The 26484-nt window shown below is 37.1% G+C and overlaps 1 protein-coding gene across 2 annotated transcripts in view; it reads right to left on the reverse strand.

Moving 5' to 3' along the window:
• Positions 1 to 3720: 3720 nt before the first annotated feature.
• WASHC3 (WASH complex subunit 3) overlaps positions 3721 to 26484 on the reverse strand; it is a 61430-nt gene continuing 38666 nt past the window's right edge. For both annotated transcript variants that reach the window (XM_012554854.2, XM_004373760.3), the window contains exons 6-7: positions 15888 to 15952; positions 3721 to 5487 (exon numbers count right to left, since the gene is read on the reverse strand). In XM_012554854.2, coding sequence (XP_012410308.1) covers positions 5403 to 5487; positions 15888 to 15952 — 150 coding nt within the window. In that variant the 3' untranslated portion in view covers positions 3721 to 5402. The remainder of the gene's footprint in view (positions 5488 to 15887; positions 15953 to 26484) is intronic.

Below are 26484 nucleotides of genomic sequence, written 5' to 3' on the forward strand. Positions count from 1 at the left end.
TCAGACTATATGACTCAGCCTATCCACTGATGCTAGCGATATCTTGGTAGATAAGAACGTTGTGTAGCATCTCTGGCAATCCCCAATAGATTCCTGCTTCTAGGGTTCTGGAGCAAGGTCATACCTTTTCACTGTTTCAAAAGTAACCCGTGGTATGCCTCTGTGCCCAGTAGAAACTGAGAACCTGACCATATGACACCAAGTGATTAAGTGGAGCTGCCCATCATGAGCTGGGTATTATCAGATACCAAATGATAAGATCTGATAGTCACAGTAGCAATTCATCATTCAGTGGAAGGTACATTTGGGATTAAGCCTGAGCAAGTCCAGAGGGCACATGTAAGTTACATAAACAAGTGGCCTAGATTCTCATATCATTTACTTCTTCTGCACTAATGCATCTCCTTCAACCTACTCCTATCTCATGGGGAGTTCCCTATGATGTGCTGTGATCAGTTACTTATTACCACAATAATGCTGTATAATAAACAACCAAAAATATCTTAATGACAATCAACAATGAGCATGTATTACTCATACATCTACAACCAGCTGGAAATTGGTTAAGCAGATTTCCTGATCTTGGCTGGGCTTGCTCACATATTTTGGCATTGGCTTCTGGTGACTGGGGCAACTCAGCTCTGCTCCTCATGTCTCTCATCTTCCATCAGACTACCCCAGTTCTTATGTCAATGACAGAAGCACAAGCAAGGGCAAGACCAATCACCCAAGCAATTTGTAAGCCTTTCCTTGGGTCACATTTGCTGCGATTCCATTAGCCCAAGCAAAACACTTCTGAACTAGAATTAAGGGGTGAGGCAGAGTACCCCACGAGAGTGGACAGGCAATGTAAAATTAAATGGCAAAGGGAATGGATATAGGGAGAAGTGAAAAATCGAGGCTATTTTCTGCAATATTAGCACACCAGCTGACAGAAGAGGCAAAAGTGGACATTGTTCATGGATGGACCGGCTTGATATTTGGTGTGAGACAAACATGGCTGCCTACTACACTATAGTCTTTCTCAGAGGTGGACCTAAAGGTTAGTGGTGAGGAAAAAATCTTCCTGATGGACAGAGCTGCAAGCAGTACACTTGGTCATCCACGCTGATGTAGAAAGACATGGCCTTAGTTAAGAATAAACAGACTTTTAATCAGTAGCAACAGGCTTGGCTGGTTGGTCAGGCACATGGAAGGAGCAAGACTGAAAGACTGGAGAAAGATCTGAGGATGAGGCATATGGACAAAACTATGGGGATGTTCACAAAGTGTGCAAATCTTTGTACCACAGAATGCCAATACGAGAGCAACCATCAGAGGAGGCAAAGATTAGGTAGACAGGATGATTCCTTCTGTAGATGTCAGCCAACCTTGTCCCTCACCACCTCTGGCTTACACAATGGGCCGTGAATGGAGTAATCCTGGTGGCAGACGGAGATGGAGGCTATGCATGGGCCCAACAGCTTGGATTTCCTCCCACTAAGGCTGATTTAGTTACTGCCAATGCTGAACACCTGATTTGTCAGCAGCAGAGACTTATGTTGAGCCTTTGATTTTGTACTATTCCTCTAGGAGTTAACTAGCCACTTGAAAGCAAGTTGTTTACGTTAAATATTTTCCACACAGAAGAGGAAACAATTCTTTCCTATACTTAATTTCTACTCTGAATATGAGCTTGCTTCCCTTGCAGCAGTACCACTGTCAGCATTACTATCTGATAGCCTACAGAATGCCTATTACCATATCATGGTATCCTGCATTACAAGGAGCCATGGTGGTGCAGTGTTTATCACTTGGCTACTAACTGAAAGCTTGACGGTCAGAACCCACCAGCCACTCTGTGGGAGAAAGATGTGGAAGTCTGCTTCTGTAAAGATTACAGCCTTGGAAACCCTATAGGGCAGTTCTACTCCATCCTACAGGGTTGCTATGCGTCAGAATTAACTCAACAGCAATGGGTTTGGGTTTTTTTTAAATCCTGTATTGCAGTGTCTCAGACCAAGAGACTATTTTGCAGCAAATGAAGAGCAACAATAGATACATGATTATTAGATCCAGTAACCAAAACCAAACCCATTGCCGTTGAGTCAATTCTGACTCACAGAGACCCTACAGGACACAGTAGAACTACCCCATAGAGTTTCCATGCAGTGGCTGGTGGATACGAACTGCTGACCACTTGGTTAGCAGCTGTAGCTCTTAACCACTACACAACCAGGGCCCCATTAGGTCCACTGGTCCTGTCACTTAACAACTGTCCAGTACAGTTGTGGCTGATATCAGAAGTGAGCAAGGGGATATGATTATGTTGTACAAGACAGCCCTGGACAGTCAGCATTATACAGAAGCAGCCAATCTAACACAACAATGAAATGACCTATTGAAAGCCCAACTAAGGCACCAGCTCAGAGATAACATCCTGCAGGGTTGGGGTGCTGTTCTCCAGGATGTAGTATACACACTATACCAATGACTAATATATGATGCCATGTCCCCAACTGCTAAAACACATGAGTCCAGGAACGAAGATAATAGAAGTAGTATTGGACTTTCTTATCACTATTCCCAGTAACCCAGTTGCAGAATTGTGCTTTCCATCTCTGCCACTTTACACTATGCTGGACTGGAGGTCCTGGTTCCCAGACAGGGTAGGTGGAAGGAGCTGGCACACTTCCACCAGGGAGCACACTAAGGGGTTCCACTGAACTGAACCACCTCTGCCAATTGGTTCCTTTAGGTTAATCATAAAGGAGAACAGGCCAGAAAAACGTTTTTAACATGAATAGCTAGGGTTGCGACTATTAAATGGAATAGGGAGAATGTTTGGAACTTGGGTGATTCATTGGGACACATCTTAGTGCTTCTATAACTGGTGTAAATAGCACACAGGCAGGCAATTGTGACAAACACAACTTAAAAAGGGCAAAGCAACCAAGGCCTTAAACCTTAGTTTAAGGGATGAAGATCTGGGTCACTCTACCAGGCAACCAACCTAGACCAACTGAATTTCTGGCAGAAAACGAGAAATCTAAAATTGGTGGTGGAGGAAAGAGATGAAGAGTATCAATTTTGTCTTTGGATTCAACTGCAGCAACAGGAAAGGTAGTTTGTCTCACTAATCGTCCTGTGAAGTCTTTTAATAGAGACTGTGGCTGGTCATCACCTTAAAGACTTGGTGACAGAGGGGACTTAACATGGGGCTCACACAGTTCTGAATAGTCAAGGGATTGAAAAAAAACAAAACAAAAAAAAGCACTGCCATTGAGTTGATTCCGACTCATAGCAACCTTACAGGACAGAGCAGAACTGCCCGTAGGGTTTCCAAGGAGTGGCTGGTGGATTCGAACTGCTGACCTTTTGGTTAGCAGTCAAGCTCTTAACTACTGCACCACCAGGGTTCTCTTGCCCCACATAATCACATCCCCTTGCTCACTTCTGATATCAGTCACAACTGTACTGGACAGTTGTTAAATGAGCACATATTGTCTTCTGCTGGTGAAATCCCACCTCAAGCTTGGGTCTTGCATCTTTCTGCTTTCTGTCTCAAGGTCTTCTCAATATTGGGGGAGCCTACTTTTCCACGCATAAACATAGCCCAGAAGTGAAGGGGCAGATAATGCCCCTGAGGGCAACTTTCAACTACACAAATAACATGAATCGTATGTTTGTTTCCCAGCCACACCCTCCCCCTACAAGGTATTTTATAAGTGCCACTATGCCTTTTTTTTTTTTTTTAACATGTTGCTAAAAAATTAGCATACAGTGCTTGCAAAAATACATGGTGGGGGGCGTGGCGTGGCTGGCAAGCAAACGTAGAAGGTGCGCATTATTTGTGTAAAAATAATGGGGGTAATGGGGGATGGAAACCAATTAAAAAATGATTCCATCTCTGTCCATTAGGGAGGTAAACAATTCTGGGAGGCATTCTGTAAGCTTCTCAGGTCTTGGTGCACTTAAGCCCACGAAGACAAGCTTCATAATACACCTTTATATTGGTTTCTCTCTCTCACTCTCCCCCTTCTCTCACTCCTGCTTCCTGGATCACCTCACAAACCACCTACGGACACCCAGTCCTTTCCTGAGGCTCTACTTTTAGGTGATCTAAACTAAGATGAGTATCATCAATCAAATGCATTTATATATCTGTAATGGATTGAACTGTGTCCTCCTAAAAAGATATGTTGATGTCCTAACCCAAAGTACCTGTGAATGTGACCTTGTTTTGAAATAGGGTTTTTCTTTTGTTATCAGGTAAATTAAATGAGGACATAATGGAATAGGGTGGGTCCTAATCCTAATTCCTTTTGAGTGGTGTCTTATAAAAGTGGAGAACAGACACAGGAACACAGACATACACAAGGGAAAGCACCACATCTACAAGCCAAGGAACAGCAAGAAAGGCTTGGGGCTACCAGAAGCTGAGACAAAGAAGGATGTTCCTCTTGAGCTGACAGGGAGACAGAGCATAACCCTATGGATACCGTGAATTCGAACTAGCCTCCAAAGCTGAGAAACAATAAATTTTTGTTCTTTCAAGCCACCCACTTTGTGGTATTTTATTATGGAAGTCCTATAAAACTAAGAAAACATCTTTCCACATAAGCATTTTAATGATTTTCTAACTATGTGCAAATAATTATTTATGAAGTATTATTTGCAAGATGAGGTGAGAAGAACATTTTAAACCTGTGCACATTAAATATTTTTTTTCTGTTTAGACAATACAATAGTTGCTAGTTGATGACAATGATTGCTTGCCCACTCTGACCCATACTGAAACTACCTTCAGTTCAATTTCTACCTGATAATAAATATAATAAGACTATTTGACTTTGATAATATATCTATATGAACTAATGGCCAAGTGGTAAAAAGCTCTATATGCTAATAAATACTAGCAATAAATTCCATATCCACAATATAAACCTTCAAGTTTTCATAGAAAATTTCAATTGAATCCTACTCTCTGCCAGAAATTTCTTTAACAAGTCTTATGATATGAATATACATACTTTTCATGCTAAAATATTCACAAAAAAATTGAATGACTCACTTAGCCAAATTTTACTTTAGACGGAGTGATCAAAAGTTTATTTTTCGATCACTAAACTCAAAGTAAATTGACTTCATTTTAATGCTCATTGCATCCCTGAAATATTCCACCTTAGTATTTGTAACAATAGTACTTTATTCAGGTTATTTTTCAGTTTAGGGCTCTTTATTTGGGTAATAAGACATACTGCCAGGTTATAAATGTTTTATTTTTAAAGTAGAGAAAAAGTGGTGGTGGGTATGCGGTCATTTGATGTTTTTATGACTAAGAGTTCAAGTTTAGGTTCTCTTTCTTATAGAATGTAAATGTATACCTACACATGTATATGAAATTCTTATCAAAATTAAGCTTAGTCACTAAAAGAAGATTCACTATCTGAACTTTCTTCTGTATTTTTTTCACCTTCACCATTAGGCACTGGAGCATCTGGTCGCCTGAAAGAAGAAGGAAAAAAATTTTAAAGTTTTCCAGTTGAAAAAAGCACTTACTAACTGTAAATTAAGTTCATCTTAGAATACTGCTGCTAATAAATCAGCCAAGTCTGCCGTCCTTAACTGGGGGAGTCTCCAGCTCTACACCACGGCGTCGTTCTCTCTGGCTTCTTCAGCATCATGGGGATTAAGTGCTATTCCTGTACAGGCCACAGCACTGTTTTCTCTTGCCAGTCCTTGCATAGTGTGCTACTTCAGCACTTTCTGCTGCTCATTACCATGGAGACCCAACTACAGACAGAGATGCGATGTGTAGAGGTTGGCATGACAAGTGCTAAAGCCCTGCAGCCTCCAAGTGTAGATGAGGTACAGAGAAAGGAAAGCTAGAAATGGAAAGAAAAGGAAAACCTTGATGTTTAGGAAAGCTGCAGGGAGAAATATAGAAGAGAAAGAGAGCTCAAGAATGGCTATTAAGAGGCACAGGCAATGCGGAAATTCTGCGGGGGAGGAGTGTGCCAGGTCAAAGCAGGTTCTTAATGTTCATTGAATGTTTTCACTTACATGTTTTATCTTTAGAGAATGAACATAAAAAGAAAAAGTATGAGGACTACAGAACAGAGATGGTAAAAATATTGTCTCCAAGATTCCCTAGGCATAACAAGGAGGTATGAGGATGGTTAAACTCCAACTTTACATGAACGCGCTGTAATAAACCAAAATGAAATTTTGATGATGTCATTAAAAGTCAACTAGACAGGTCTACTAGTGTTTGTGCCAGTAAATGTTTTATCAATATAGTAACACACTCAGGCTCTATTCACTCTTACCAAGAAAGTTAAATTAAGCAAGGAAAATATGCTTTTGGGGAAGGTAAAAGACAAATAATATAGTTGCTATGTCTTAATAATTAAAAACTACCAGATTTATGTCTCCCCTAGGCTGCTGGATCCTTATTAAAGATTCAGGGTTCTCAGCAAATAAAAGTCCTTTTTATTACTATAAATACAAATTACTATTCTTGAAAATAAGAAAATATATAGTCTACTATTTACTTCTAGCTATTAAAAACTATGGCTTATTTTTGGCATATATATATTTTTTATTGTGGTAAAAATACATATAACAAAGTGTTTCCCATTTGAACGTTTCTTAAGTGTACATTTCAGTGATGTCAGCTATGTTCACCATGTTGTGCAACCATCACTACTATTCGTTTCCAAATTTTTCCATCACTCTTAACAGAAACTTTGTGCCCCTTTAGCAATGGCTGGTTTATATTTTTTGTATTATATTTGACATGTGACAAAACAGAAAGAAATGCTGGCACTGCTCTCCAGCTTTTGTACATAAACCCACTTCTCTGCTGTAGAATTTTAGATTATACCTATGAGGAAATTTTAAAACTGAGTACAGCATGAGTGGTTTCTAGGTTTTGAGGGATGCTCCAATTGCCTAAAATACTAACATGGGACCACAGTCCTCACAGGTCTTTGTAGAAGCAACAACCCTAAAAGTAGTGGGCATAAATACTGAGCACATTTTTCTCAGTAAATTTTTCTTTGCTATATAGTTGATTTCTTACTGTATCCATTTTGAGAAAAAGGAAAAAATTACCAGAGGGAATTATTTGAATACTACATCAATATTACATTAGTATCTACAGCAACTCAAACAAAACTTAATATACACAACTCCTGAAAAGCCATCCTAGTTAAGAAAAGGGGTAAAAGCAGCTTAGGTCTAAAAGAAATTAAAATTATAAAGTTCATTAATTTATGTGCTTAACCATTTATTGATACATGTGATAACGTATAGCATAGTGGTTAAGAACACAGACTCTGGAGTCAGACTGCTTGGGATCATCTCTAAGCCTTGCCACTTACTTGTTGGATAACCTTGAGGAAGTTATGTAACCGCTCTGTGCTCAACTAACTTACTGGACTGCTGTGATGATTAAATGAATTGATAAATGTAAAGTATCTTGAGTAATATCTGGCATATGGTAAACACTAAGTATATTATATTATTCTTATCACCATCGTACACCTACTATTTGCTAGGAACTGTGTTAGGCGCTGGGCATACAGAGATGAATAACAAGTAGTTCCTGCCCTGAGAAGCTGATATTTTAGTGGAGGAAACAGAATTGAAAAGAAATTACTGTCATATAGTGTGATATACACTATGGTGGTATGATAAGAAAGAGAAATCAACTATTCTAGGGTTGATCAGAGAAGACTCCAGATAGGTGAAGACACTTGTGAAGGGTTCTGAGATATGAACAGGAGTTTGTCTGAAACAGAACAGGTGGGAATAACTGAGCATGAGAACATTCAGGGTAAAGAAAAAAATGTGAATGCTGTGGCATGCTGCTTTTGGGAATTGTAAGTCATTTGGTAGCTAGAGTATAAGATATTCATTGGAGTGCAACAGTAGATGAGTTTAGACCATTTGTCAGGAGCAACAAGGGGTAGGTAGGCAGAAATTACATGAAATTAAGTTTTCATTGAAATAGCATAACTAAGCTTGGAACTCTTAAATCCTCATTTATTTATTTTAAATGAGATACAACTCATATACCATAAAATTAAACATTTTAAAGTGTACAATTCAGTGACTTTTAGTACATTCACAGAGTTGTGCAGCCATCACCACTATCTAATACTAGAATATTTTCATCACCCCCAAAAGAAACCCTGTATCCATTAGCAATCACTCTCTATTTCTCACTACCTCCAGCCCCTGGCAACCACTAATCTACTTTCTGTGTTTATGATTTACCGGTCTCGACATTTCATACAAATGTGACCTTTGTGTTTGGCCTCTTTTCACTTAGCATATGTTTTCAAGGTTCATCCATGCTCTAGCTTGTATCAGTACTTCCTTCCTTTTTATAGTTGAATAATATTCCATTGTATATCCATACCTCATTTTGTTTATCCATTCATCTGCTGATGGACATTTTGACTGTTCCCACATTTTGGCAATTACAAATAATGCTTCTACGAACATTTGTGTACAAGTTTTTGTGGGAACATATGCTTTCAATTCTCTTAGGTATATATTAAAGAGTGGAATTGCTTGGTCATATGGTAATTCTATGTTTACTTTTTGGAGGAACTGCCAAACAGTTTTCTACCCGGCTGCACCATTTTACATTCCCAACAGCAGGGTATAAAGGTTCCAATTTCCACACATCTTTGCCAACACTTATTACTGTCTGTCCTCATTCATTTTAAAACAAATTCTATGCTACTCTGAATTGGAAATACTATGAGAACAAAGGAAAAAATACACACTAGCTGTCTTAGGATATTAAAAAGAGAAAAACTTCAAGAAACCATAAGGGTCAAATGAGGTAATATATATGAAAGCATCTTATAAATAGTAAAGCCTTAAACCCACTGCTGTCGAGTCAATTCCAACTCATAGTGACCGTATAGGACAGAGCAGATCTGCCCCATAGGGTTTCCACGGCTGTAAATCTTTATGGGGGCACACTGCTACATCGTTCTCCTCAGGAGCAGCTGGTGGGTTCAAACTGCTGACCTTCTGGTTAGCAGCCAAGCACTTTAACACTGTGCCATCCCCTTACACATGGTAATACTAAAACTCACAGTAATACCATCATTTCAAGCCTGGATATTTACTCTCTGGGGGAAAAGAAATTTTGCCTTTTTATGTTATGATCGAAGTGCTCTTATTTTTTCCTACATATGAACCTTTAGTTTTAAGATGTTTTTCATGGAAATAAGTTTGAAAAGGTTGCTACTAAAAACTTCTTAGAAAGGAGCAGAAGGAAGGACTAAGCATACACGAATCAGTACTTTTTAGCCTACCAGATGCTGTGGGCATATGTTATTTCTGACAGACCCATCCTTCTCCCATTTTATGTGGATCAAGTAAAGCTGTCAACCATAATCCCTGTGGGCCTCACCCCTTTCCTACCCCCACACCCTTCCTTGCTGCAGCCACATGATTCATGCCTGGACAATCACAGGGATCTCTTCCCCTTGAGAGAGAGATCCATTCAAAGAAGGCACATAACCCAAGCAAGGCCAATCAGAATGTTTCCCTAGAGATGAGTTGTGGATTATGGAGAAGGTTTCTTTTCTTTGGGGTTGCAAAATCAGCAATATTAAAGCCTTTGATTGCTGGAAGCTACATTCCCTAGCTTTAGGGAGGAAGCCCAGCAGCAGGAGGAGAGAATTGGATTATTATACCAAGGAAGTAAAGGTAGAGTGAAGTGGTGGGGAGACCGAGAAGGGGAGCGCCAGCCAGCCCTGATGACACAGGGCCGCTAGAGCTTACCCTACCTAGACTTCTCAGCTGTATGAGCCAATCAGTACTCTTTTTTTGCTTAAGCTAGTCTGAGTTGGTTTCTGTGATCTGGAACGTAAAAAGAGTCCTAAAATACAAATATTACTGGTTTAATTTTTTTCATTAAAGGGTGAATTTATATTTGTGCTTAAAACCTTAGCAATTTTAAGGACACAAAAACCACATAAACATTCTTTGGAAAAACATTTATTTATGTAGGTAAATAGTTCAAAAACATTTTGCATCTGTTTTAAACTTAAAACAGTTCAACTGAAAACAGATGAAGTACCAAAAACTTTGTTAGTAAAAATATTGCTGAGTGGGGGATGGTGGGAGAGGGTGCTGTATTTATCATTCAAATCACTTTTCAATGTCAACTAGAGCATACACTAAAGTTATTTATATTTTAAAATAGTAAAACTGTAAAAATGAAATGACAGAAGTACATTTTACTTCATTAGGTATATTAGGGTGGAATTAATATATGAATATTAACATATTAAGATCTTAATATATTTGTAAGTAGTATATACATTTACAAACATTAGAAAGCGGACCTGTGGAAAGAAGACAAGTAGCACATGACATCATTTTTGTCTGTTACTGGTGTTCTGTCAGAGCTCTACGTGATGGCAATAAGTAGTGTTGAGGAAAGAGGAAAACACTTAAGATTCCTAAACAAAGACTGCATTAACTATATAAAGATCTCTAGGGAACTATAAATACAATTTCAACCTTTAAATTATAGTAGCTGAGTCTCTGGGTGGTGCAAATAGTTAACATGCTTGGCTGCTAACAGAAAGGTTGGCGGTTCAAGTTCACCCACAGGTGCCTCAGAAGAAAGGCCTGGTAATCTACTTCCAAAAAATCAGCCATTGAAAACCCTATGGAGCACAGTTCTACTATGACACACCTGGGGTTGCCATGAGTCTAAATCAATTCAACAAGAACTGGTTTGGTTTTGGTATTACAATAGCTAATTTAGCATTATACTTGCTATACACACTTTGGTTTTTTCTCTTGTGAATGCCTATCAAGACAGATATACCCTGTTCCTTGTCTTGGTAAGTGGACTCTTGCAACCAGGGAAACAATTTAATGCCTAATATCATAAAGAAAGAGAAACTAATCTATCCTAGTAAAGACTGGCATCTGCCACCGAACCTGGGATCCATGTTTCCCAGAAGTTCTGCTATCTCTTCATTGCTAGCCATTGGGAGACTACAACTGCTTTTTAACACTACCTTTTTGATATCTGTATTATCTCTCTCACTCTTGTTGTGGTCAAGGTTCCAATCACAATTTTTTGGCATTGTTTTTCTTCTTGTCCAGTACTTTATAGACAGTGTTTGCCAGCTAGTGGTTGAGGACTGGGAGTTATACTGAATGGGCATCTAGCTCAGCAAGAACTAAAAAAATGGAACCAATAATAACTGGGAATTTTCCAGTTAGGGAACTGAGGTCTACTGTATCCTTGACCAGCCAGAAACCAACCGTTAATCTATTATGTTATTGTGTATTGGGAGGTAGACAAATGTACATGACTGGCAGATAAGGAATTCCCTTAGAGGGCAGGAAAATCTTCTGCACATGCTTTGAGTACAGTTAGCAAAGTTTTCCTGCTTTCCACTATCCTTTTGGTCAACACTAATAAAGAGGAGTCTTGTCTCAGAGATAAGTAGGCTGAGGTGGTTACTTTTATTTCTGGTAACCAAAAGAGTGATCATTCCACAGTTTGGAAGGAGGGTATAAAAGTCTTTTGGTAGTTACCTCCAGGACAAATGTCAATTGAGCTGGTTCTGTTCAAAATCCTCAACAGTACCTTGAACTCAATTACATGCCTTCTTTAGCCAAATCAATGGGCTGCAAACTCCACCCTCCCACTAAGATTAAGAGTGTGACCAGTTGAATTTCAACGTCAGAAGCCTGTTCTTTACTGTGAAGCTAAAAACACAGATTTTCAATCTGAGAAAACAGAATATAATTTAAAAGGATAACTATTTTGTGTATGTTAAGTCTTTATAGAAATCACAACGGTATATGGGCAACCACAGAATTATAAATAAGTTGTGATTTAAAAGCTTGGTAAATTCATTGTTTAGAACTTGCTACATATTCCTCCACTAAAACATTCACAAATCACAACTAACATTTATCGAACATTTACTGCTTGTCCAGAGCTGTGCTAATTGCTTACATTATTTTCTTAGTTAATCTGAACAACTCTATGAGGGCTAAACTCCTCTATTTCTCATTTTAGGCATGGGAAAACTGATGCACAGAGAGGTTAGGTAATTAATCCAGGGTCATACAGCTATAAAGTGGCAGGGCAGAATCTGAACCCAAGCAAGCAGAGTATCTCCAAAGTCTGCCTTACTCTGAAGCTTAACTATCATGAATTCCATCTCTTGCTGATTGTCAGGTCCAGAGGCTACTCTATCCCAGAGCAGTAAAAGTAGTAATTACTAGGTAGTAATAGTAATTTGAGTTCTGGAACATAAATACAAGAAAAAAACATTTTTCCTTTTTTTCTTGATAAGAAAATCTAGGCATTGAATGAAAATCTATAAGGCATGATGTACCTGATCTATATTTCTGAATGTAAAATTAAAACAAAATTAACCTTTAGACAAATTAAAAATTTCCATTTTCTTTTCTCTTAAACTCCTTTGAGTATGATGGTCACAAAGGTATCCCTTCATATACCTTTCTATTTCACTGACATTGGAAACCTATTTTGTACAAGCTAACAAGGACTTAATTCTTGATTACATAAGAACTATTCTTATTTTCAAAAACTTGGATTTTTTAAAGAATTAAACAATCACTTAGAAGTATCAAACAAATACTATTGATTTGGCAATTATCAGGCATTTTCTTGGGTTTTATAGACTTTCTAAACTTCTTTGATAATTATTTTTCTAGAAAAATTTCTAGGTTCTTTCCCCCTTTATCATGTAAGCTTTCTTAGTTTAAAATTCTGTATTCTTAAATTCTAAAATTTTATTCAGACAGGGCAATCAAATAACAATGTACTTTCTGATCAGTATTTATTTCTAAATCAACCTGAGTTCTGCTCTTTGCTCAATGCAGACAGATCTGAAGTATTTCTTCCAGCAGTTATTATGAGTTTGTCTTACTACCTAAGGCTAATGAAAAGAATGTGTACATTTACACTTTAAAAGAAAGAAGAAAACAGAACAATCTTTACTGAGGTTTAACAGGTACCTAAGATTCTAAGTAAAAGTACTTAGTGCCTCGGATGGCACATTTCTTCTCTTCCATCATCTTATACTTTTCTCCCAAAGTGAAGCTCCATAACTTTAAACATGATTTCAAAAATGCCAGAATTCCTCTGTTAACAAGGCGATTGATTCTACTTATCATAGCTAGCTGAATGTAGTTAGAGCTGGTTTGCCAGTAGTGGTGATAGGTTACAGTGAGTCACCCTGACTTCAACCAGTGCCCCTGGTGACCAATGGCATGTACTTATGAGGTAATGGGTCAGAATTCAGGCTCCAGGCTGTGGTCGAGGAGCAGCTTTTTTTAAGACAATGTTAACTGTTACTGGAATTCTACCCTAAAACTTGGCACCACCTTGCAACTGAATACTTCCCAACATTTACAGACAATGACATACCCTCAAACTTGCTAAGTGAGACACATCAAGGGAGTGTTAGGGGTGGTGGGGGCCCTCCCCCTAGTAATCACCGATGGACTTCCTAAAGTAGTGATACCTAAGCAGAGTCAAGAAGAATAAAAAATTAGGCAGGTCAATAAAATGGGGGAAGGGAGTACCATGCATAGGAAAGAAAACGTGCAAAGACACCAAAAGGGAATAAAAGAATGAAACATTCATGGAACTGTAAGTAGTTTGCCTGATACACACATGTGGAAGAGTAGGAACGGATGAAGCTAGAGAAAGAAACTGGGTCTTCATAAAAGCATTTACATACAATGCTAAGACTTCAGACTGCATTGAAGGCAGTGGAGAGTCAGAGAAAGATGTGAAGCAAGAATGAAGTATGAGCAGATCCTCTCAGGCTTTAATGGATGGATTGAAAGAGAACAGGAAAATCAATTAGAAGGCTACTATAATAATTCAGGTGAGAAACGATGTGGGCCTCAACTAAGCAGCAATGGATATGGAGGCATATGTTCAGATTTGAGAAATATTAAAAATGAGAGAATACTGACTAACATAGTAGAAGGCAGGGAAGAGGGCAGAAACTAGGACAACCTCCAAGTTGCTAGTGTGGGTAGCTGGTTGAAGTAAAGGATTATGATATAGGTTTAGGCTGGACAGGAGATGAAATAAAGCCAGTAAGGGATAAAAGGACTGTATAGCTAACATACACTGACACTCATAAGGCTGCAAGTTTTCCATTTATTACATTATCTCTAGAGAGAAAGATCATCATTTTAAAGGTCATTATAGCTCTCAGTTATTATAGAAGGCATACTACGTATTTCCAGAAGCTAAAAAGAGGCCATGGTCAATGATAAATATAACATGTATTCCAATGACTACCAGAATGGATTAAACCCGTATGTTCAATTCACATTAAAATATGTATCACAATCCATCTGCTTTTACGTATGCATCAGAAACAATTTCTAGAACAAATGCCAAATATATTTGTGATGCTTTATTTCAAATTACCAAGCCATGCCATTGTACTTGAACTGTTTGATACCTGGATAAATACCAAATGTAGAGACATGTTGGGAATCTATTCTCGTAGTTTTAAAAAATTCTTAAATTTCATATTTTAGAAGAAAAAAAGACTGTTTTATGGCATTTCACTCCAGAATGCACACTTTTTCTTGAGAGGATGAGCACCAAGAAAAATTCCAAAATATACTGTCAGTATAGTATGAATGCCTAGACAACACAGCTAATACATTGGGATGAACTAAAACCGAAACTGGACTGACTCTTTATAAGTATCTAGATACTTGCAAAACAGAATAATTCTGAAGAATTCATTAAGATCTATTTCATCCTGGATGAACTATTAAGATATATTTTAGCCAGGTCTGCTTGAATGGAATGAATTTTCTGTCAAATTTCTGAGCCACAACTTTTCAGCATTCCTCAAGAAATATTTAATAAAACTTACACAAACAAGTATCTATTTTCATAACAACCATTAATGTGGACCTAGAATAGCTTTACCCTATTTACTTCTCAATCTGGCACAATCAAGATCATGACAGAATCAAATTCCAACATGCTAAGGTCTTTATAGTGTTAAAAAGCAAAGATGTCACTTTGAGGACTAAGGTGCACCTGACCCAAGCCATGATATTTTCAATCACCTCATATGCATGTGAAAGCTGGACAATGAATAAGGAAGACTGAAGGAGAATTGATGCCTTTGAATTATGGTGTTGGTGAAAAATACTGAATATACTATGGTTTGCCAGAAGAATGAACAAATCTGTCTTGGAAGAAGTATAGCCAGAATGCCCCTTAGAAGCAAGGGTGGTAAGACTTTGTCTCACGCGCTCTGGACATGTTATCAGGAGGGACCAGTCCCTAGAGAAAGACATTATGCTTGGTAAGATAGAGAGTCAGCGAAAAAGAGGAAGACCCTCAACAAGATGGATTGACACAGTGGCTACAACAATGGGCTCAAGCATAGCAACAATTGTGAGGATACTGCAGGATGGGCAGTGTTCCGTTCTGTTGTACACAGGGTTACTATGAGACAGAACAGACTCAACTGCACCTGCAACAACAACAAGGTCTTAAATGAAAAGTTAGTAGCTAACAGAAGTACTAAGAAGTGACACTGCTTCTCATAAACAGGACAGTCATGCAACAAAACTGTCATCAAATTCCATCTCCTATGAACATTTAGATTCATCAATGTGCTATGGCAAGTTTTAGTAACATAGTTTTTTTTTTAAACATAGTAGAAACACTATTTATGAAGATGGTTGCCTCAACCATAAAACACTGTATAGAAATATATATGTGTGTGTGTATTTAAAGTTACATGTTAATTTTATTTTCTTTATAACTTATAAATTCAATATCTTGACAGTACTATCATTATATTAGAAGAATTACTTACTCAAGAAGATCCGGGTCTAGTCCTTCAGATATCATTTTGTTTCTTATTGCCAACAGTGGAACACCCTAAGCAAAGAACACAAGACAATAATTCAATCATTAAAAATGCTTCCTTTATATGTCTCTGTATACCACCCAAAACAAGACCTTTAGATGCCCCAATATTTAAAATAGTTTTTATTTTGTCTTTATATATGTGTACAGCACTTGAATAATCTAATAAGGTACACATTCTACACTGACTTAATGGAATTAGTGATATATGCAACACCACATAAGTAAAAAAATCATATGGCACCAAAACGATGAAAACACTGGTAACTCAAAGGTCTAAAGTGCTGGCTTGAGTAGCATCCATGAATACTTAACAATACGAGTAAAATATCTTTTTAAATAAAGATTTCAGAGCTTTCTACTCGTAAGTATAGCTATGTTAATATTCTTTTAATAAGCAAATGGTCCAATTCCATTTGGACACATTAGACACAAAGGGTAAAACAGAATTCAAGAACCCTCTTGGCACTATATTACACATCTTCCCTACACCAATATAAACACTAAGTAATAATAATTCTAGAAGTGCATAAGTTGCAAAAACATTGAGAACATGTGAATTTCAAAGTCCAGGTTAAGAACACCAAAATAGCAAGAAAAGGCTACATCAGAAATAAATACACATTTTCTTGAAAAGGGAAAGGATTTGATGAATAAACATTTATTGAAAGCTCACTCGTAAAGCTCTAGGGGGAGAGGATGCAATCAAGTCTCTGTCAACTCTCCCACTTCTCACCATCTCAACACTGAGGAAATACAAATTTGATGTGTTAAATCTGAGGGCAATGATTATATCACCTTCAAAAGTAGGTATGGGCCGCTGTGTGTTATATCTTTTCACCCCATGTGACAGAAGGGGTAAGATAAGTCAAAGCCCATGTGGGACACAGACCAGTCACCTCTCTTTTTTTGTTGTACACTCTTCCCTTCAGTCCTATACCGCTAGCCAGTTGTGACATTCAGTATTGAACTTGAGGATACAGAAGAGGTCCTTAGGAGCTCTGATGTTCCAGTCCAGTTTTTCAGAGCCCTTCCCTGAAATTTCTGGGCACCGACCCTGCTAATTTTTCTCTGCTTTCTTTTGCAATTGTTCCCAGTGTATTATCCGGCCTCGGGAATCTTAAAGGGTAGTTAGTAGTACACTTACTGTGGTTAGCAGCAAAATTCTGATTCATCAAAATCCCACAACTCAATCTTTAACATCACTGTGGCAGCACAACACTTTATGCTGAGAAAATAAATACATAATTGGCCCCTGCCCTCAGGGAATATATAGTTTAACAGATCGTGTAAATAGATGATTACAACACAATCGTGACATTCTTACCAGAGGCCTGCACAAAGGGTAATGTTATACCAGAGGAAAGGCAGGTTGGGCTTAAGGACCAGTGAAGAATTGAGCTGAGTCTTGAAGATAGGATAGGAGTTTGTTTAAAATGAAAAACACAAAGACTTAGAAATATATACAAATCTTTAAATAGTCTACCATACACAAGCTTGTCTCAAATGCACTTCTTTTAAGAACAAGTATATACTTATCCAGATATTCCCTTCCCCAAAATGCTGATTTTATTTTGCATTTCACCAAAAAAAATAAAAAAATAAAAGTTTAAGTCTAGGCAAGCACATGTACAAATATGAGAGCCAAATGGATTACAAGTTCAATACAAAATGTCTCCAAAGTTAATGACCATATATCTCTCAATCTCTCATAGAAATGTTGCAGATCATGTCAAATTAAGTCCACATCATTAACCAAAATTTTTATTTATTAAATAAGAAAATCTTATTAAAAATTTAATTCTTATTTATCTTTTTTTCTGATTTGTCCAGAAAACGCAGTTATAGAAGGAGTTAGATGATGCCTTCTACAATGATAGTCTCCTATTTTGTCTATGGAGGAGAAAAAAATGCAAGTCTTCTTACAGCTTGCTAGATTAAAGGAGGATAGGAAAGCCAAGCTTCTTTCAAATTTATAGGTTACTCAGAAGAATCTCTTTCATGAGAGGCAGTAAAAGCAAGGCTGTCATGTGCAGGCCCATTTGCACATTTATCTCCGTAACTATTGTATTTTGTAAGTTAGTAAATTTAATCTATAAGACTCAGATAACAATGGATACTTAAATGCATCCTAAATATTGTTATTGTTCTTAGCTGCCATCAAGTTGGCTCTGACTCATGGTGATGCCATGTACAGCAGAAATGTTGCCTAGTCTTGCACCATCTTCATGATCATTGGTATGTTCAAGTCCATTACTGCAGCCACTATGCCTTTTGAGTGTTTTCCAACCTAGGGGACTCATCTCCTAGCACTATATCAGACAACATTCTGTTGTGATCCATAGTGCTTTCATTAACTAATTTTCAGAAGCAGATTGCCAGGACTTTCTTCCTAGTCTATCTAAGTCTGGAAGCTCCGCTGAAATCTGTCCACCGTGGATGACACTACCGGCATTTGAAATACTGGTGGCATAGCTTCCAGCATCATAGCAACACTCAAGTCACCACAGTATGACAAACTGACACAGATGGGTGGGGGTCGTAAATATTAGATGGATGAAAATAAATAGCACCACAACAGAATTCTCCTCAAAATTATGCCCCTGAAAACAACACTATTCAATGGGGGCAATCTTTAAGGTGTTCTGAAAAGTGAAATATGGTAGGTTTGGAAGACAAAGAAGGTGGGAGGGAACACTTTTGGCAGTTTGTTAACTTTACGAAGTTCAAGGACAAATGAAGGACAAAAAAGAAGGTACTTGCTTATGGACATCCAATGTGAACAGAACTTTTATGTTTGGAATAAAGTAAGCAAGAGATTATAAAACTAGTACCACTTTTAAAACAGATTACCTTGGGCTAAGACTTGAGCTAAATAGATTTAAAAATAAAATTTGCTTAATAATTACTTAATAATAAAATTTATTTAATTTTAACACTAGAGGAGAAAGTTGACTACTTGAATGAAAGGGCTGGGCATTTCACTTGATAATTAAATGCCATTCAACTATTTAGGAAAACAGTGGAAAAGCTAGGCGCTTGGCACCTTTCATAAAAAAACACTGAAGTGCGAAGGAGAAAAGGAAAAAGAGCGGAGTTAAAATGTCATACTTCTTTAAAAAGACCTCTCAACTTCTATTAACTATGGTTTGATGGTATAAGGCCTTTCTACAAACTCAACTATGTGATTTATTTTGACTTTAGCATAATCCACAGGATGTCATTGGAAAGGTTATACAAATAAGTTACAAAACCGAGAAAACAGAAGGGAGGAGAGACAGGGTTGAAAAGTTTCCTAAAATATAGCAAAGAACATGTGTATGGAGTAGGGATTGAAGCTGGGAAGGGAGGAATGGGGAACAAGGAAGTTGGTGGAATTAGATAAACTCTCTATTTTAACGTTAGATTCATGGAATTGGTTATAGTACAAGAATAATAGAATCCTGAATCTATAAGCTTTATATTTTACCTTAGTTTCTTGGAACTGGTTACAGCACAAGAGTATAAATATGCTTCACGTCTGGTGGGTCTTTAGTCATTTGTGTATACGGATATAAAGGAAAAGATATACAACTTCTAATACCTTATCCTGTTAGAGACTTTACTATTATCGTCATCACCTTGATACCAAAGGGGAATTTGGCCCATGTTTCAAAGGATGCATTCCAAAGGGATTTGCTGCTATGTTTCCACTGAAGTTGCTTAGACAATTTGTTGTTTTGCTATACTCTTCCTCAGAGGTCAAGGAACACAGTCTGGTTTGCTGAACATCAAACAGAAGTGTCCAATTTCTGATCTCCAAGGGACAAAGCTACTGGTGGTCTAAGGAGGACATGAGAGACCTCAAAACTGAAGTCTACTGAACTGTGGGATTTTTTTTGGCAAGTGATAATGGTAGTTTGTCCAACATAAGTAAAGAAGAAGAGAGAAGGCAGCCATAAGTCTGATGTTCCAAAAAATCACGTCTGTATTTGCGTCACTGGAGAAAGTGTGTAAAGAAGCCACACTAATGAAATTATGATGGCAGCACTAATAGTTAAATGCTAGTTTCTTGTATCACAAAAACTATGTTGAGGTCTTTAGGCCCGCCAATATTTACATTTATTTGTTATTTGTGTTAACGAAAGCCAAGCTACTAAATCACTTTATAAGCCATGTTGAAATTTTTCTAAAGTTTCAGATTAGAAGGAAAAAACAAAACAAAACAAAATCTCTTACTCAATTTAACAGAGATAAATGACTTTCCTTTTAAAAAATAACACAAAAAATACTCGTTATATTTTAGAATTTTTCCTCTCAGTTTATGAGCTTGAGTTATAATAATTTAGTTATGAAAGAGGAAAATATGAAGTTTTTTTCCACTCGTAAGACAATAAGAAAGATCTATTGAGTTGATAGGTAGATAGTGCCTTTTTAATTTGCAGGAAAAGTAGGACAACTAGGAACTGAAATGATGCTATGGGTTGGAAAAAGGCAGCCAAGCCAGTCCTCCAGTCCAACTCCTTTAACTTAAATGTTAGTTAAGTGAAATTGATTCAACTATTTCTTTGCCTTTTCATTTTCAATAGTGCTATCTCTAAAATGGAGCCCTGGTGGGCAGCGATTAAGAGCTCAGCTGCTAACCAAAAAATGTTGGCAGTTTGAATCCATCAGCCGATCCTTGGAAAACCTATGGGGCAGTTCTACTCTGTCCTAGAGGTTCGCTACAAGTCAGAATCGACTTGAGGGCAATGGGTTTATCTTTAAAATAGCTATCCTGTTATATTTAGGATAAAATTTTCAGATGAAATATTCTATAGATAATATATGTTTACTGAGCAAATCATAACACAGAAGAAAGCACATACTTACTGATTTTTTTTCTCTTCTAGAGGCTTTCAGCAAAAGGATACAAAATGAATTCAAGCAAACCTCTTGTTAGGTTGTTGCTGTTACGTGCCTTCAAGTTGGTTCCGACTCATGGCGACCCTATGTACAACTGAAAAAAACACTGCCTGGTCCTGCACCATCCTCACAGTCCTTGTTATGATTGAGCACATTGCTGCAGCCACTGTGTCAATCCATTTCGTTGAGGGTCTTCCTGTTTTTTGCTGACCTTCTACTTTACCAAGCATAATGTCCTTCTCCAGGGACTGGTCCCTCCTAATAACGTGTCCAAAATACGAAAGAGGAAGTCCTGCCATTCTCGCTTCTAAGAAGCATTCTGGCTGTACTTCTTCCAAGACAGATTTGTTTGTTCTTTTGGCATTCCATGGTATATTCAACATTCTTCGCCAACACCACAACTTAAAGGCATCAATTCTTCTTTGGTCTTTCACATGCATATGAAGTGACTGAAAATATTATGGTTTGGGTCAGGTGCACCTTAGTCCTCAATGTGACATCTTTGCTTTTTAATAATTTAAAGAGGTCTTTTGCAGCACATTTGCCCATTGCAATACATTGTTTGATTTCTTGACTGCTGCTTCCATGTATGTTGATTGTGGATCCAAGTAAAATGAAATCCTTGCCAACTTCAATCTTTTCTCCATGTATCATGATGTTGCTTATTGGTCCAGTTGTGAGGATTTCTGTTTTATTTATGTTGAGATGTAATCCATACTCAAGGCTGTAGTCTTTGATCTTCATCAATAAGTGCTTCAAGTCTTCTTCACTTTTTAGCAAGCAAGGCTGTGTTATCTGCATATTGCAGATTGTTAATGAGTCTTCCTCCAATCCTGGTGCCCCAGTCTTCTTCATATAGTGCAGCTTCTCTGATAATCTGCTAAGCATACAGACTGAATAAGACTGGTGAAAGGATACAACCCTGATGCACACCTTACCTGACGTTAAACCACGCAGTGTCCACTTTTCTGTTCAAAAGGCTGCCTCTTGGTTTATGTACAAGTTCCTCATGAGCACAGTTAAGTGTTCTGGAATTCTGATTCTTCACAATGTTACCCATAATTTGTTATGATCCACATAGTTGAATGTCTTTGCATAGTCAACAAAACACAGGTAACATCTTTCTGGTATTCTCTGCTTTCAGCCAAGATCCATCTGACATCAGACAATATGATGAAGTAAAAGAGCTAAACAGAAGTTTTAAAAAGCGGCTTAAGAAGACAAAGTAAAGTATTATAACGAAATATGCAAAGACCTTGAGATAGAAAACTAAAAGGGAAAAACATGCTCAGCATTTTTCAGGCTTAAAGAAATGAAAAAATTCAAGGCTTGAGTTGCATTACTGAGGGATTCTACCGGGAAAATACTGAACGACGCACTAAGCAACAAAAGACGATGGAAGGAATATACAGTCACTGTACCAAAAAGAATTGGTCGATATTCAGCCGTATCAGGAGGTAGCATTTGATCAAGAACCGATGGTACTGAAGGAAAAAGCCCAAGCTGCACTGAAGGCACTGGCTAGAAACAAGGCTCCAGGAATTGACGGAATACCAATTTAGACGTTTAAACAAATGGATTCAGTGCTGGAGGTGTTCACTCATCTATGCCAAGAAATTTGGAGGGCAGTTACCCGGCCAACCGACTGGAAGAGATCCTTATTTGTATCCATTCCAAAGAAAGATGATCCAAAAGAATGTGGAGATTATTGAACAATATCATTACTATCACACACAAGTAAAATTTTGCCACAGATCATTCAAAAGTGGTTGCGGCAGCACATCGACAGGGAACTACTGGAAATTCAAGCCAGATTCAAGAGGACGTGGAAGGAGGGATATCAAGCAAACCTCTTAATCACTGTAAAATGAATATGGCTATATTGATGGCAACTGATAACAACAACATCTAAAAAAAAAGAAAAAAAGCTTTATTTGTAATGACTTGTGCGTATCTAAATTTGTATGTATCCAGAAAATGCTAGACTCTGATATTAACTCTACTATTATTGCTACCAAGGGTTGTTAACTTGAACCTAAATATATGGACTAAAAAGAGGCTCACAAGTTTTGACTAACAGTATACACAGTGATTTCTTTGAGAACTAATAGTAATTTATTCATTTTATAAGAATTATCCCAAGAAATCAGTTTCATAGTGAGAAAGTATGGCTCTCTGACTACCGTCAGACATTTTTAAAAGTGAAGGAACAAATCACATGTTAAAACGGACAAAAATAACACTGGTCATGACCAGGGCGACAGGAAGCTCGTAAAGCTGTTACTTTATTCATAAAACAAATACGTCAGAAGCTCCACAAGTGCATTCTAGGGATGGGAACTAAGGTTAACCAAAATGCATAAGAAGAAAAAACTTCAAGGAAATTATTTCAAAAAATGAAGAATTTACTGTTATGAGACAATTCAAAATATAGCTATGTCAATTTCCCCATGTGACTGACTTTTTTCCCTGGGAAAACACTCTTGTAACATGATAACCAGCAGGTATTTAATGACCAAAAAAAGTGCACAGCATTTTCTTTGCCATTTTGTAGCTACTCACGTATTTGGTGATTTAAGAGTAATTTGGTGCTATTATAGTCATTCTTTCAATAAATGTACAAAGAAAAACAAACAAACAAACGAGTAATTTGGTGCTGTGGAAGCTTCATTTTCCTCCCTTCATTATAACACACTCACACATACACAAATGTCTAAAATTTAATGATTTGCTTTGATAGGCTAATTAATGATAGAACTCCATTATGAATACTTCAGCTACATTATAGCTTTCCCAAACCTCATTTCACTCAAATAATATTTGTTCTCTGAAAAAAAAAATGTATTAATTAGAATTTCTAAATTTAATTATACTTTTACCTTATAGGAATAAAAAGTCTAAAAAAATTTTTATAGTAAATAACTTTGGAATTTGCTACCTAAATTATAAATGTAATAAGTTCAGATACTCTCTTGTTCACTTTTTATAAGCTTATAACTTATTATTATATATACCCACTCAAAAGATTTTAGGAAATATCTCAAAATACAGCAGTAAAAGCTAGAAAGAATAGAATTCTTAGTAATTAAATATAAAGATGATTCTACTGATTGAAATGACAGAATACTCACTTTTGAATCAATTTTCCCATATGATGATGTGTTTGAACTTACGTATTATTATTCTCTCACTCAATGCCCTTAACAGTGCATAGGTAGCAATTTACAGAGGGATGGCAAGGATTAGACATGCCACGTGGCTACAGAAAAACAACAAAGTGCCTTGAATCTGACATCAATGTCTCATGAGCACATGCTCTAACCAACCAACTCAATAAAGTCATTCCTGAACTTGGGCTAGAAAAAAAGCAAGAAAAGAAAAGCTGAGATGCTGTATTACATTATGAAAAACTTCAGTAAGTTCTACTTGAGTCTGGAGATATTAAAAAATTTACAGTATTAAGATAAATACAAAAGATGAAGGTATCTTCAGGTAGAGGAATAGGTCATTTTCATTCAGTAGCTTTTCCTAATAAAATTCAGTATTTTGAAATCTACTTTATTTCCTTTCAAAACATATAATTAACATCTTAGCATTTTCTCCAAATTGTAAAATAATCATGACCAAAAGACCACTTTACAAATGAAGTATGTTGTCTTATCTTACATGCTGTGACCCACTCAACACAAATTATCTTCTGTACCAGGACTGTCCACCCCATTATGAATGCTTACATTATTTGAGATCCTTGTTCGAAAAAGGTGTTAAAACTGCCTTCCTTAAGATGAAGTTCTCTAAAACATCCAAGACACTTCCTTCCCTTCTGGGTTGAGCCCTGTTTTTATAATAGCTCATTTGCTCCTTTGGTCCTCACTTTTTCTCCCATTACTTAACCATAATCTTAGACAAAGAAATTTATACTTAAAGTCAGAATCATAGTATTTCTAAAAAGTAAATCTAAATGACCACTTAATTTACATGACTATTATTTCCTCCTCATCAATTTGGAAAAGCTTTTCGTGAGGGCTCTTATTTCTGGCAGAGATGGTCAGTAGCAAAGAAGATAGAAAGGCAATTAAAAATCAAAGTTTAAAAAAAAAAAGTTGGATCAGAGTAAAAGAACTATACCACACAATTCAGTAAGCATAAAAACTGTCACTGTTAATGTCTATCTTTAAGAGCCTCCTTATGAGCCTTAAGAGTAAATACTGTTCCTTTTGTCAAAACTTCTAAAATAAGAGGTAAGGCGTTGTTTAAGTGAGTTGGAATGAAAGATATGGAAGCTGAAAGTTAAAATAGTTTTCTGCTAAATGCCCTTGTCTTTGTTGGTTGCCATTTCCCCTCCCCTGTGTTTGCTTGCTTGCATGCACTCCTCCCTCTTTCTTTTGTAGGGAGGAGGGCACATAGGTATAGTGTTATAATGGATTTACGGCAGATGAGCTAAATTTTATTGGCTCCTAGCAAAATAAAAGAAACTGAAATCAAGAATTAAAGATTTTAGCTTGGAAGGACTGTTTCAGACAAGCTATCTGTCATGGATTGAGTTGTATCCCCCAAAAATTATCTGTCAGCTTGGCTGGGTCATGATTCCCAGTGTTGTATGATTGTGTAATCTGATGTGATTTCCTTATGTGTTATAAACTCTATCACTATGATGAGATTATATGTGATCTCCTTATGTGTTGTAAATTCTATCACCGTGATGAGGTTATACTGATGAGGTTGACAAGATTAGATTGTGTCTTAATGCAGTCTCTTTTGAGATCTAAAAGACAGAAGCAAGCAGAGACACATGGGAACCTCATACCACCAAGAAAGCAGTGCCGGAAGCAGAGCGCATCCTTTGGACCTGAGGTTTCTGCGCAGAGAAGCTCCCAGACCAAGGAAAGACTGATGCATCACAAGGACCTTTCTCCAGAGCAGACAGAGAGAAAGCCTTCTCCTGGAGCTGATGCTCTGAATTTGGACTTGTAGCCTACTGGACTGTGAGAGAATAAACTTCTGTTTGTTAAAGCCATCCACTTGTGGTACTTCTGTTAGAGCGGCACTAGATGACTAAGATAGCATCCTACACATTATCTAAATTATTTAATTACAATACCAACGACACAAAAATATGATACATAAAATAAATTCCTGCAGAAATACACTCTCTTCAAACACACTTTCATACTTAAGAAAAACTGATGTGACATACTTAGCATCCTAAATTTATTACCTTCAATTATTTAAAAATTTTAAAAAAACACTACTTTGCATTAACAAGTCACTTACTCCCCTTGTTTTTAATTAAATATTAATTTCTAATGATCTGGTATGTTATTAAAAAAAACACAGAACTCAAGTACATAGTAGCCAAGTATTCTTCTATGACTAGAATGAAGACTGGCATCTGCGTACATCAGCTTGTTGGCGTGTAACTACTTTTTAAATATTCCTGAGAATCCCAAACCCTCCTAACTTTCACAGCCCAAAATATATTTTCCAGAGGCTGCAAGCACTATAAATAAAAATAGGTGTGGTAAACATCTGCTCCTAGAAACAAATTATTACCTACTAAGGTAAAATTAACACTTTCATCGCAGTTGAATGCCACCTAAGGGTAGCTATAATGAAAAACGTGTGTGGTATCAGTATTAAAATATTCTGGGCTGTATGAT

The sequence above is a fragment of the Trichechus manatus genome, unplaced genomic scaffold, assembly GCF_000243295.1.
Source record: "Trichechus manatus latirostris isolate Lorelei unplaced genomic scaffold, TriManLat1.0 scaffold00027, whole genome shotgun sequence".
Lineage (NCBI taxonomy): Eukaryota > Metazoa > Chordata > Mammalia > Sirenia > Trichechidae > Trichechus > Trichechus manatus.